Source organism: Hemiscyllium ocellatum, chromosome 8 (assembly GCF_020745735.1).
Source record: "Hemiscyllium ocellatum isolate sHemOce1 chromosome 8, sHemOce1.pat.X.cur, whole genome shotgun sequence".
NCBI classification, from domain to species: Eukaryota; Metazoa; Chordata; class Chondrichthyes; order Orectolobiformes; family Hemiscylliidae; genus Hemiscyllium; species Hemiscyllium ocellatum.
Window position 1 is genome coordinate 33,604,171 of NC_083408.1, and position 14,801 is coordinate 33,618,971.

General features: G+C 44.5%; 1 protein-coding gene across 2 annotated transcripts in view; it reads left to right on the forward strand.

Annotated features, from left to right (window-relative positions):
* Nucleotides 1-14,801, forward strand: part of ltk (leukocyte receptor tyrosine kinase) — a 177,444-nt gene that overhangs the window by 79,276 nt on the left and 83,367 nt on the right. For both annotated transcript variants that reach the window (XM_060828804.1, XM_060828805.1), the window contains exons 3-5: nucleotides 7,756-7,845; nucleotides 11,270-11,444; nucleotides 13,007-13,157. In XM_060828804.1, the coding sequence (XP_060684787.1) occupies nucleotides 7,756-7,845; nucleotides 11,270-11,444; nucleotides 13,007-13,157 (416 nt within the window). The remainder of the gene's footprint in view (nucleotides 1-7,755; nucleotides 7,846-11,269; nucleotides 11,445-13,006; nucleotides 13,158-14,801) is intronic.

The following is a 14,801-nucleotide window of genomic DNA, read 5'->3' on the forward strand; positions in this document are numbered from 1 at the left end:
TGAGTTTATAAGTCTCTCTAAGGTCACCCCTCAGCCTCCAATTCTCCATGAAAACAGTCCCAGCCTATTCAGCCTCTCCCTACAGCTCCCTAAACACTGGCAGAATTCTTGTAAATCTTTTCTGAACCCTTTCAACGTGTTCCCTGTAGCAGGGAGACCAGAATTTAACGCAGTTCAAAAGAATGAATGGTAAGAGCAAGAAATCAAAGTTGCTGAGGTGGGAATATGAGGTGGAGCCTGTGTGGAAGACATTTCTAACAAGATAAGGGAACCAACACAGATTAAGAATAAGGGCAAGTGTTGAAAACAGAAAATGCCATGAATGCATTTTTGTTGATGCTGTTGGTCAGACATTGTCTGAAGGATGGAGACAAACTGGGCTGCACTTTTATATGCAAGCAAAATGCCATGGGGGCTGGAAATCTGAAATTAAGACCAGAAAATGCTGAAAATACTCAGCAGGTCTGACAACATTTGTGGAGAGAAAGAGAAACGGTTTTTTGCTATTTTTCTTTCATTTCTCACAGGATTTTCAGAGGTTTTGGGCTCATCATAATCGAACTGACAGAACCTTTTAAGTATTTTCTCTTTTTTTTGCATATTCTTCGGCTCCTTTGCCTTTCAGCTATCTTGGATTCTTTATCAGCATCTTTTTCCATTTATTTCTCTATTTTGTCTTTGACTGTGTACCTCTCTTCATATATTTGTTCATCTCTGCTTTTATTCTATGTCTCTCTGCCTCTCTTTTGGTTCTTTATCTTACCCTTTCCCTTTTGCCTCTTTCTCCCTCTGTCGTATCCTTTCTCTCTGTCTTTTACTCTCTTCATCTCACTCTGTCTGCGTGCCTATAACTCTCGATTACTTTTTCTGTCCCTGTTCACATACCCAGCACCACACCATAATATTTCAATTCCAGGAATATTGAAAACATGGAGATTTTTGAGTTCAGGTGGTTCTGTATCAGAAAAGAGAGCTGACCACTGTCTTTAGAAGCAGGACTTTAGTACTTAGGAATGAAAGCAGGGCCAACTACTAAACCTTAAGTGGGATGTGCTTGCTGGGAAGTTATGCAACAGGACAATGGTAGCTTCTCAGGATTAACGTCTGCCTAAGCATCTTGTTGCATTACATTACCTTGTACTAGAGAACTGCAGTGATTACATGTTTTCCTTTGCACTGGATCTCAGTGTTTTGGATCAGTTTGGCAACACGATAGAAGATATTGTTAAAATTGGTTCGTGAGCATATATGTGCTGCATCTCCAGAAAATACTCTACAATATGGCTTTCATCAGCCTTCTCCAGAAAGCACATCTTGCATAATGTGACTCCATTAATTATTCATCCCAGCGAGCGCCAGCAGCTATATTGAAAGAGCTTTTGTGATATCTTAATTAATTAATTGATGAGATTGCTACATTACAGCAAATTAATCAGTGGGACAGTTCTGAGAACAGACCCAGAGCAGCATAGGTCTCTGATTCACTGCCTGCGTCAATGTATTAATAAGGAGACTCCATTACCACTAAGTTAGAAGCCATCATCAAGCCTGTATAAGTAAACAGATCCCATTACTAACATTGTGACTATCCAACACATTCTATTAATAAGTTGATTCCATTCATAATAGTGAGAGCCATCCAAACAGTGCATTAACAAATCGATTGTATTACAAACTATGAGATCAGATTCCATTCCACACACGACTGTGTTAATAGATGGATCAATTACTTAAAGTATGATCCATCTCACTTTGCATTAATATGTCATAGAACTGTAAAACAATCACAACACAGAAGGAGACCCTTCAGCCAACTCTGAAAGTAAAATAGCTAGCATCCGGCTCCCTCGTTTCCCCATAACCCTGCAAATGTTTATATTCAAGTTGTTTTTCCAATTTTTATTTCATACCACAGTCTGATCCTACCTCCGCCATAATCTCAGGCAATACATTCCAGACCCTGAACACTTGCTTTGTGAAAGCTTTTCTCCTGGTGTTACATTTGGTGCTTTTCCCAATCACCTTAGGTATGTGTCCTCTGGCTCTCAACTTACCGATGGGAGCAGGTTCCCTCGATCTACACTGTCTAGATGCGTTGTAATTTAGTATATCTTTATCAAATCTCCCTCTCAACCTTCAGTTTCTATAATATATCCATTCATATGAATTTGCTCACTCTTGGAGCCATTTTTGTAGATCTTTCCTGCACTCTCTCTGCAATCTTCATATACTTCCTAAAGTGTGATGAATAGAATTGAATCCAATAGTCCATTCAAGGCCAAACTAGAGTTATGCAAATATTCATTATAACCTCCCTGCTTTTGCACTTCATACATTTATTTATAAGACTCAGGATAGCATATGGTTATTTAATCACTCACCTGTTCTGCTAGCTTCAACAATTTCTGCACATGTACCTCAAAGTGTTCATATGCCTTTTTTAGATTATATCCTACAGTTTGTATTCTGGATTAGTGGTGCTGGAAGAGCACAGCAGTTCAGGCAGCATCCAAAGTGCAGGGAAATCGACGTTTCGGGCAAAAGCCCTTCATCAGGAATAAAGGCAATGAGCCTGAAGCGTGGAGAGATAAGCTAGAGGAGGGTGGGGGTGGGGATAAAGTAGCATAGAGTACAATGGGTGAGTGGGGGAGGGGATGAAGGTGATGGGTCAGGGAGGAGAGAGTGGAGTGGATAGGTGGAAAAGGAGATAGGCAGGTAGGACAAGTCTGGACAAGTCATGGGGCTGAGCTGGAAGTTTGGAACTAGGGTGAGGTGGGGGAAGGGGAAATGAGGAAACTGTTGAAGTCCACACTGATGCCCTGGGGTTGAAGTGTTCCGAGGTGGAAGATGAGGCGTTCCTCCTCCAGGTGTCTGGTGGTGAGGGAGCGGCGGTGAAGGAGGCCCAGGACCTCCATGTCCTCGGCAGAGTGGGAGGGGGAGTTGAAATGTTGGGCCACGGGGCGGTGTGGTTGATTGGTGTGGGTGTCCTGGAGATGTTCCCTAATACACTCTGCTAGGAGGCACCCAGTCTCCCCAATGTAGAGGAGACCGCATCGGGAGCAACGGATACAATAAATGATATTAGTGGATGTGCAGGTAAAACTTTGATGGATGTAGAAGGCTCCTTTAGGGCCTTGGATAGAGGTGAGGGAGGAGGTGTGGGCGCAGGTTTTACAGTTCCTGCGGTGGCAGGGGAAAGTGCCAGGATGGGAGGGTGGGTTGTAGGGGTGTGTGGACCTGACCAGGTAATCACGGAGGGAACGGTCTTTGCGGAAGGCGGAAAGGAGTGGGGAGGAAAATATATCCCTGGTGGTGTGGTCTTTCTGGAGATGGCAGAAATGTCGGCAGATGATTTGGTTTATGCGAAGGTTGGTAGAGTGGAAGGTGAGCACTAGGGGTGTTCTATCCTTGTTACGGTTGGAGGGGTGGGGTCTGAGGGCGGAGGTGCGGAATGTGGTTGAGATGCGTTGGAGGGCATCTTTAACCATGTGGGAAGGGAAATTGTGGTCTCTAAAGAAGGAGGCCATTTGGTGTGTTCTATGGTGGAACTGGTCCTCCCGGGAGTAGATATGGCGGAGGCGGAGGAATTGGGAATATGGGATGGCATTTTTGCAAGAGGGAGGGTGGGAAGAGGTGTAATCCAGGTAGCTGTGAGAGTCTGTGGGTTTATAAAAAATGTCAGTGTCAAGTCGGTCGTCATTAATGGAGATGGAGAGGTCCAGGAAGGGGAGGGAGGTGTCAGAGATGGTCCAGGTAAATTTAAGGTCAGGGTGGAATGTGTTGGTGAAGTTGATGAATTGCTCAACCTCCTCGCGGGAGCACGAGGTGGCGCCAATGCAGTCATCAATGTAGCGGAGGAAGAGGTGGGGAGTGGTGCCGGTGTAATTACGGAAGATCAACTGTTCTACGTAGCCAACAAAGAGACAGGCATAGCTGGGGCCCATACGTGGGCTCATGGCTACCCCTTTGGTCTGGAGGAAGTGGGAGGATTCGAAGGAGAAATTGTTAAGGGTGAGGACCAGTTCGGCCAAATGAATGAGAGTGTCGGTGGAAGGGTACTGTTGGGGGCGTCTGGAGAGGAAAAAAACGGAGGGCTTGGAGGCCCCGGTCATGGCGGATGGATGTGTAGAGGGATTGGATATCCATGGTGAAGATGAGGCGTTGGGGGCCAGGGAAACGGAAGTCTTGGAGGAGGTGGAGGGCGTGGGTGGTGTCTCAAGCGTATGTGGGAAGTTCCTGGACTAGGGGGGTTAGGACAGTGTCGAGGTAGGTAGAGATGAGTTCAGTGGGGCAGGAGCATGCTGAGACAATGGGTCGGCCAGGATGGTCAGGCTTGTGGATCTTGGGAAGGAGGTAGAACCGGGCAGTGCGGGGTTCCCGGACTATGAGGTTGGAAGCTGTGGGTGGGAGATCGCCTGAGGTGATGAGGTTCTGTATGTTCTGGGAGATGATGGTTTGGTGATGGGGGTGGGGGTCATGGTCGAGGGGGCAGTAGGAAGAGGTGTCCTCGAGTTGGCGTTTGGCTTCAGTGGTGTAGAGGTCAGTGCGCCAGACTACCACTGCGCCCCCTTTATACGCTGGCTTGATGGTGAGGTTGGGATTGGAGCAGAGGGATTGGAGGGCTGTGCGTTGTGAGGGTGAGAGGTTGGAGTGAGGGAGGGGGGTAGGCAGGTTGAGGCGGTTAATGTCCCGGCGGCAGTTGGAAATGAAGAGGTCGAGGACAGGTAATAGGCCAGCGCGGGGTGTCCAGGTGGATGCAGTATGTTGGAGGTGGGTAAAGGGGTCCTCGGAAGTTGGGCGGGAATCCTGATTGTGAAAGTAAGTTCGGAGGCAGAGGCGACGGAAGAATTGTTTGACGTCACGGCGTGTAATAAATTCATTGATGCGTGGACGGAGGGGGATGAAGGTGAGTCCTTTGCTGAGGACTGATCATTCGTCCTCAGTGAGGGGGAGGTCTGGGAGATGGTGAAAACTCAGCAGGGCTGGGAGCTGGGATCTGGTGTGGGTGTGGAGCTGGGAGTACGGGTGGAACCTGTAACTGGAGTGTGTGTGGTGGTGGGGGGAATGGGGGTGGAGTCATGAGCAGGGGTAGTGTTCCTCTCGGGGTTCTGGGGGGTGGGGATAGTGACAGTGGGGTCTGTGGGGGCGTATCAGCAGAATGCAGGTGAGTGGCGCTGGTGGGGGCGGAAGTGGTGGCAGACACGGCAGTTGGTTGGCGGAAGTCACTGAGCATGTGGCATCAGCGATGATGTGAGGGGCGGAAGTGATGTCATGTATGATGCATGAGGAATTGTGAGGGGCGGAAGTGGTTGTGGGAGTGGCCATGATGGGGGCGGAAGTGACATCATCAATTAGCGTGGGGGTGGCAGCTGCATCAGCCGCATGGCTAATGGCGTCTGAGTAGTTTCCGAGGCCAGGGGAATCTTCTGGAATGTTTGAGGAGCGCTGGTTATGGAGGTGGGTGGATAAAAGTTTGTTGTGCTTACAGTTTTTGATGTTTGAGATGGAATTGAAATACTGTTTGTTGAGAGTATGAATTCTCCTGAGGATGTAGTACAGAGTGGGTCCTTTGCAATTCTGAGAGAGTGTGGCCCTCAGCTGAGGCAGGATTGACTGTAGAGAGGTTAGGTGCCGGCGCATTGCTGCAAGCATGGAGCGGAGGATCTTGAAGGAGAACTGTTGCTGGTGTTTTTGAATCTATAGTCTGTACTGTTTGTCCTGTTCGAGTCCAAACTCTGCTGGTTTAAAGATGGTCCAGAGTCCGTGTGGGATGAGTTGGTTAGAGGTGAGGGAGGAGGTGTGTGTGCAGGTTTTACAGTTCCTGCGGTGGCAGGGGAAAGTGCCAGGATGGGAGGGTGGGTTGTAGGGGGGGGCGTGGACCTGACCAGGTAGTCACGGAGGGAACGGTCTTTGCGGAAGGCGGAAAGGGGTGGGAAGGGAAATATATCCCTCCGCCCTCACCTCTATCCAAGGCCCTAAAGGAGCCTTCCACATCCATTAAGGTTTTCCCTGCACATCCACTAAAATCATTTATTGTATCCGTTGCTCCCGATGCGGTCTCCTCTACATTGGGGAGACTAGGCGCCTCCTAGCAGAGCCCTTTAGGGAACATCTCCGGGACACCCGCACCAATCAACCACACCGTCCCATGACCCAACATTTCAACTCCCCCTCCCACTCTGCCGAGGACGTGGAGGTCCTGGGCCTCCTTCACCGTCGCTCCCTCACCACCAGACGCCTGGAGGAAGAACGCCTCATCTTCTGCCTCGGAACACTTCAACCCCAGGGCATTGATGTGGACTTCAACAGTTTCCTCATTTCCCTTTCCTCCATCTCACCCTAGTTCCAAACTTCCAGCTCAGCACTGTCCCCATGACTTGTCCGGACTTGTCCTACCTGCCTATCTCCTTTTCCACCTATCCACTCCACGCTCTCCTCCCTGACCTATCACCTTCATCTCCTCCCCCACTCACCCATTGTACTGTATGCAACTTTCTCCCCACCCCCACCCTCCTCTAGTTTATCTCTCCACGCTTCAGGCTCATTGCCTTTATTCCTGATGAAGGGCTTTTGCCCGAAACGTCGATTTCGCTGCTCGTTGGATGCTGCCTGAACTGCTGTGCTCTTCCAGCACCACTAATCCAGAATCTGGTTTCCAGCATCTGCTGTCATTGCTTTTACCAACAGTTTGTATTGTCTATCTTTGTTCTTCTCACTTGAATACATTCCATTGGCTGAAACCCTCAAACAGCCTTAACTCTCAGTCTGTATTTTTTCTCATTCATTCATAAGTTGTGAACATCAACAGAAGATGAGAACTTAATGTCCATCTTTAATAGTCTTTAAGAAGAGTTTGATGAGCTGACTTCCAGAATCACTGTGTTTGTGTGCTGAGTGTATTTACCTGACACTACTAGGAATGGATTTCCAATTTTCTAGCAATATATCTTCATCTTATTTCTTTATTCTTTATTTTTCACTGGGAATGGGCATCACTGGCAAGGCTAGCAGTTGTCATCACTTTTAATTCCCTTGAACTGAATGGCTTACTTGGCTGTTTCAGAGGTATTTAAGAGTCAACCACATTGCTGTGGTCTGGAGTCACAAGTAGGACAGAACAGGTAAGGATGGCAGATTTCCTTCCTGAAAAGATATTCATGAACCAGACGGGTTTCTACAACAATTGACAATGGTTTCATTGTTGCCATCACTGAGACTAGCTTTCAGTTCTATATTTGTGACATATGAACAAGGAGCAAGAGTAGGCCATTCAGCCATTCAAGTGTATTCCATCATTGAATGAAATCATGGTAAAGTTCAATACAACATCACCTGGGCATCTCCAGTTTGCAATTCCATGTGTATACTGGTCATTATCTCTGCTTTCCTATTCAGCGTTTCTTTTATGTGGCTTCATTAATGGGTTTCAGTCATAATACGAAGATAAGATACAAATCAGCCATGATGGGGAGGCACGGTGGGCTCAGTGTTTAGCACTGCTGTCTCAGTGCCAGTGACCGAGGGGCTGTTTGGCCTCCTTCCACACATGTATGACTTTATATTTGAGTTGCATGAAGGTACAAATGACGAGATAGAATGGCCGCCTTCTGTTCCCATCAGATGAGGAGGGTTCAGGATATTGGCCTGTCAACATCAGACAAGGCAGCCATGCCTCGGTAGGTACTATGCTGACTCCATTATGGGCCTGTTTTTCTGCGGAATATTCTGCACTCATCTGCCTTTTTGTCCACATAGAGACTGAACCGGTAACGTTGGAGGATGATTCATTGGATCAACTAGAAGATTTGCCATTTCTCTCCCCTGTGCCAGAAGTTGCCCCATCAGGTAAAAGTTTTGAAACACATATATTCCATAAGTAGTTTCATGGTGAATTGCTTGAGATGGCACATAATTATTAGAGAACGTATCACACCATATGCTATTATAATTTTTAGGTTCAAAGTTGAATCTTTCCAGAACTCTGTAGCCCATATCAGATTCCTGTGCCTCACTTTCCCCTCAGATCTAAACTCTGGGATTCCCTCCCTAAATTCTTTGCTTCTCTAATTTTCCCTTCTTCTTTAAAACCATCTTTAAAACCAACTCTTTGAATTATCTTAAGGCCTATTTCTTTGTCTCAAAGTGAATTTCATTTTCTAATTAAAATCCTTTGAAGAACATTGGAGGGTTTTACAATGTTAGAGGTGCTGTATCATTTCTGATAATGTATCTGGTTCATTTTCCCTGTGTATGAGGATAAAGTTCAATGTGATAACTTTGCAGGGAAGGCATCCCTCACAAAGGAATGGAGAGAGGAACAAATGTGATAGTTGACTGGAACTGTGGTAGATATAAATGTCAAGAATTTGCTGAAAAATTAAATGTATGAAATCCATCCAGCCTGAGGTGAGGAAGCCCTATGCCAGGAATTGTGTATTGTCACCAGTTTCTACTCTGCTACTCTACTAAAGGTGTCATGGTACCTCAAGCTTAGCACTTCTGCCTCACAGTGCCAAGGACCTGGATTTGATTCCACCCTTGGGTGACTGTGTGGAACTTCCATGTTGTCTGCATCGGTTTCCTTTTGGTGCTTTGGTTTCCTCTTTCAGTCCAAAGGTGATAGGTTAGGTGGATTGGCCATGCTGAATTGCTCATAGTGTCCAGGAATGTGCAGGTGAGATGGATTAGCCGTGGGAAATGCAGATTTATAGAGTTAGGTAGTTGGGTATCAGTCGAATGCTGTTTGGAGGATTGGTGTGGGCTCAATAGGCTGAATATCCTACTTCCATACTGTAGGGATTCTATGATATGACTACTAAATCTTAATGAAGAAAGGGTCTCAACTTCAACCAGTCTATAATTTTCATGGAGCAGGGTTTTGTTGTTAACCTGATTTGATTCTCTATTATGAATCACCAATGTCTGTCCTTATATGTTTAGTTCTTAGCAATAAATTCTCATTGGTTAAGAAATTAAACTTCTTGCTCCATCATTCACTGAGTCCCCAGATGCCCTTTTGTCTTTACATTGCCCAAACTTCCAGCAATTTACCATACACAATACTTTTGTGGCAAAGGATAAATTCTAAATTCTACCTCAGATCTTTAAGCTATGGTTAAACCAATCTTTCAGAACATTGCAAATAAGGTACGTTATCGTCTTCAGGTACAGTGAGATTAACTGGCAGGGGTGAGCTCGTAGGTGTAATTTAACTCTCATTTTGAATAGTTATTTGCATATAGTAAATGCCTATTCCACACTTACAATATCAAGTACCTTCCTTAAAAATGAATTAGCTATAATCCAAAGGATGAAAATGTGAAGGACTAAATGGAAATAAAGCCTGTAAGTAGAACTGAATGGAGAACTCTCTTTCAAAGTACTAGTATAGGAATGATAGATAACATTGCCTCTTTCTATGCTGTATAGCTTTATGATACAATTGTAAACACTGGCAGCAATGTACATATGGCAATTTTACTCTTCTGCCAGTGGTGTGTGTGTGTGTGTATTATTTAACATAGTTAAAATGTCCCAAGATGAGTTACAGAACTATTATCAACAAGTGATCTTCATCCTGATTGAATAGGTAAATGTTTGTGAGTGTCTTCAAAAACAAACAAAGGTAGAGAGGCACACAGTTTTAGGGACAAATTTCAGAACATTGGACCTAGACAGTTGAAGGTAAGGTAATTAGTGGTGCTGTGATTGAAAATGGAGATACGTAAGCCAACAAAAATAGATTCCTTGCAGAGATTTTGGAAGACTCAAGGACAGGAGGGTGAGGTCTTAGCAGGATTGGAAAATATAAGGATGAGAACTTTTAAATTGAGGCAATGTCAGACCGAAAGCCAGTGTAGGTCAGCAAGCACAATGATGGTGAAAGAAAAGAGATGAAGAGATTTTTGGTTGAACATAAGCTTTGGTACGTATAGGGTTAGCCATAAAATATTGTGGAGTAAAGGGATAACTACCAGTACACTGAGAATAGCTTCTGGGCATTGCTTAAGGAGCTATGTCATCATGATGGTAGATCACATGAATCCGAGACTTGATGGAAGCTACCAGTTGTATTATTGCATAGATTCCAGACCAGACAGGCAATGTACTTTTAAGACAACTGGTTGATATCACAATATGTTCCAGTATAAAGTTACTCTTCTCACTTTCAGGAGCCAATATTATTGTTGTAGCAGCAGCAGCAGCATTAACCGTAGTAACAACGGTAAACGTAGAATCTAGACTCTATGTAAGTCTGAGATATTATAAATAATTAATGTTGCTCGTAAACTTTGAGACGTCTTTCTCAACAAGAACCCAGTCTTTGTGGAATATCCTACAGGGGCTAATATGAAGGGAGCACTCTGATAATATCATACTGCAGTGGTGTTTTACACAGAAGCTGCAACAGTAGTGAATCCCTACTCTACAATAGAACATAGAAAAAATACAGCGCAGTACGGGTCCTTCGGCCCTCGATTTTGCGCCGATCCAAGCCCACCTAACCTACACTAGTCCACTATCCTCCATATGCCTATCCAATGCCCGTTTAAATGCCCATAAAGAGGGAGAGTCCACCACTGTTACTGGCAGGGCATTCCATGAACTCCTGACTCGATAGGCAATAAACATTAACAGTTTGTACTCACCTTCTGTTCAGAATTTCTATATCTAGAGCTCATAGAAGCCCCTCACAATATTCCTATAAATATTAGAGGAAGCAAAGAAATGTTTGAGGATTTTCAGATCTACGTGCCTTAAAAGTTTTGCATCGAGAACTGATATCACATTTGCAATCATTTCAATCCTTGTGCTTTGCTAATATTTGAATGCTTTAAACATACTCGCACTCATATCAGAGCAAAAAATTACAATTCGAGGCATGAGAATGAGGCAATCAACACGTGGTTGTTTTAGGTATATTAAAAATGGTAACGTAGTAGTCAACATGAAGAACTGTTCTATGAACAGTGATCACAAATTGATTGAAGTCACTATAATATCTGGTTGTGGAATGTTGGCATTGTGTCATTGTCTGTAGAACATAGATCTGTTAATAACAGCTGATGGTCTAGGTATAAGATGTGGTCATGTGAAAAGCAGAGAGCTGTCCCACTGTGCCAGTCCAAAGGAACTACTTGAGAAAGGATATGGAGAAGTGTTACTGATGGTCTGTGAGCAACATGTTAACTCTTCCTCTGGTGTTTGGCTTTGATTTTGTACACCCAGTTAGCCTCAGTCCAGGATAATGTGTTTCTCTTCATTGCAGATTATTCCGATGTGTTTTGGTGGTTTACATCTTGTGGAGCTAGTGGTCCCAATGGCCCCACTCAGGCCCAGTGTGACAATGCCTACCGCTACACTAATGTCTCTGTAGGTCTACAATCAGAGGGTCCACTCAAGGGCATCCAGATATGGCAGATCCCTGCCACCAGCAAATACGTGTAAGCAGAACCCTTTGATTCTCATTTAACATCAGCGCATCCTGAATCAGTAGCAGCTCATACCAGCCTTGTTGAATTTGTAAAATCTGTGAGTACAGATCTTACTAAACCAAATCATACTTGCCCCTTGATTGTCACAAGCCCTAAGACACTCTGGTCGAGGGAGCCATTGCTAATAGCACAAAATAAGAACAGTTTCTCATAAAACAACCATTCGCCCATTTTTAATAAGGCTTCTTGTAACCCTTGTTGCCACAACTACCTACTTCATTAAAAGAATGTCCATCAAAGGATCATGAGCTTCCATTTTAAAGTTGCTCTTGTCAGGTCTCTGTGCAAACCAATGTGTTCTGGTTGACACATTAGCCCCAACCAATAATGCTAGCTCTGACCCCCCAGTCCAATCAGTCCAGATTTCATTTCAAATACATTCCCCATTATCATAGGAGGGAATAGCCTCGTGGCATTATTGTTCACCAATTCATCCAGAAACCAGGCAATGTTCCAGGGACCTGGCATGTTCGAATCCTGCCATGGCAAATGGTGGAATTTGAATTCAATTAATAAAACTTCAGAAATTAAGAGTCTGATGATGATCCTGCAACCAGGGCTAACTGTCAGGAAAAACCCATCTGGTTCCCTAACATCTTTTAGGGAAAGAAACTAATCTAGCCTACATGTGATCCAAGGCCCACAGCAATGTGATTGACTCTTAACCGGACAATAAATACTGGCATAACCTGTGAACATCTCTTCAAAAAAAATACATTATGTAGTGGTAGATATAAATAGTAATTTCTACAAGGGCAGGTCAAAAGCTGGGAATTCTACAGCGAGTAACTCACCTCCTGATTCTCCAGAGCCTACAAGATACAAGTCAGGAGTGTGATGGGATACTCCCCATGTCTGGATGGGTGCAGCTCCAACAACACTCAAGAAGATTGACACCATCCAGGACAAAGCAGCCCGCTTGATTAGCACCGCATCCACTACCTTCAATATTCACTCGGTTCACCACCAACACACAGTGGCATCAATGTATTACCATCTACAATACGAATTGCAGCGAATACCCAAGCTGCTTCTAATCCACAACCTCCACAATGGAGAAAGACTAAGACAGCAGACTGCGTAGCGACACTACTACCTGCAAGATCCTTACCAAGGCGCACATCCAAGTCCTAAACTGGAAATATGTCGCTATTCCTTCACATTTGCTGGGTCCAAATTCTGAAACTTGGTGCCTAGGCACCAAGTGATTCAAGATGGCAGCTTACTACCACCTCAAGGGCAGTTGGCTGTAGGCAACCATCTTGCTAGTGGTGTTTAAAAACTCAAGAATGAATAAAATAAAATTCCTATGCTAACCCTATTGGCTCTGATTCCTGTAAATCCTTAACACTGATTAGTCCCAGCCCTGATTCAAGTCTGTCCTTATTGGTTAGCACTTGCTTTGAATCATGCTGATCATTTTCACTGTCCCTGCTCTAATTTGGGTGGACCTCTCAATGTTTAGTCTTTCCTCTGGACTCAGCAGTCTCTAACCAAACCTTTCTCTCTAGGGTGTCTGCTTATGGAGCTGCTGGAGGAAAAGGAGCCCGGAACAGCAACAAGAGGTCACATGGAATTTTCATCTCAGCCATTTTTCACCTGGAGAAGGGTGACCTACTTTATATCCTGGTTGGACAGCAAGGAGAAGATGCCTGTCCAGGGGTATGTGAAATCTCTTCCACATCCTGTGTGTCACAATGTAGGGATGAAGGAAGTAAATGGTGTTTGGTGTATCAATAGCAAGTTCACTTGATTTGATTTGATTTAAGTACAGGAATGCAGTAAAAAGTGTACAATGTCACCACATAAAGCGCCATCTTATGTACAATGGTACCTGGGTACAAACTAGGGCACAAGTAGTAACATAGATAAACAAAGCTAAAAGTTGTTTGTAGTATAAGTAGAAAAAAAAGAAATAAAGTTGAAAGTTAAAATTACAGTCCTTCCTAGTATTAAGTGGAAACGAAAGGAGTAAAGGAAAAAAATTCAACAGTCTTGCTTAAGTGCACTCCCTGCAAGGTTTCCATCTCTTCTGCTTTAGCCCACTGTTCGGGAAATCCTCAGCTTCCTGCTCTCGACACTCGTAGATGTCGGGAACCAACACTTTGGGCTTGCTTTAACTACATTGGGCTTAGACCCTCAGCTGCTTCCGCACACTGAACCTCTATAAAACACCATTCCAGGCCCAATTGACAGTTTAGTACTCCAGATTTAATATTGCACCCATCATGAAACAAATGCACATTTAATTGGGTATATTGTTTCTTTCTGCATTGCCTCCTTGACTGTGGAACAGGCGGTAGCAGACTAAATAGAATCATAAAATGGTTACTGCACAGAAGGAGGGTGTTCAGTCTATTGGGCCTCTGCTGGCTCTTGACCAGAGCATTTCAGTCCCAGCTGCTGCCCTTTCCCCATAGCACTGCCATTTTCTAACTCTCCAGGCACTTTCCCAATTTCCTTTGGAAAGCCTCAATTGATTCCACTTCCCAGTAGGCATCTCAACCAATGCCGCCAGATCCGAAGTACTCGGTACATAAAAGATGTTGCTTTTAGTTACATTGCTCAGGGGGTTGTCAGGATCTGGAACACTGGGCCTGAGAAGGTGAGAATGTCGATCCCATAAATACTTTGGAAAAGGGGTATGCCACTAACTCCAAGATGTGAGACATATAGTGTGGCTGATGAATTGCGGGTCTGGGGAGACTAAGCACAACCACCCATCCCCAAAGTCCGTACAGGCACAGCAGGTTGAATGGCTTCCTTCAGTGCTGCAATTTTCTACGAATCTAAGGAGATGTTAGTGACAAAAAAAATGTTAGTGGTCAATGTGGTGAGCTTTAAGGAATGATTCAGGAAGAGAAAGAGAGTGAGAAACAAAGACATTTAGGGAAGAATTCTAGATTTTAGGAGCCAGGTACCTGACAGCGTTCTCACCAATCGCGATTATTTTCGATACTATCAAAGGGCCTGAACTGGATGCTTTGCAGAGACCTCAGGGTGTTGTGAGGAGGTTGCTGGGATGGGAAAGGGCTAGGCTATTGAGGGATTTCAAAACAAGATTGGAAATTATAAAATAAAGACATTCAAGATCACAGTTGGCCTTTATATCTCCTCACAGTTGACAGTGTCTGCTCCAAACACAAGCTGTCTCATCTTACTGTTTGGTACACTTCTTAAGCAGGTTGGAAGGTATCTCAGTGAATTTGCCTGCAACCATGTCCACAAAGCAAAAGAGTTGCAACTCTTTCAGGATAAGCCAGAGCAAAATCTCCAGTCTTGACTGTCTCTCCATTTTTGAGAGAA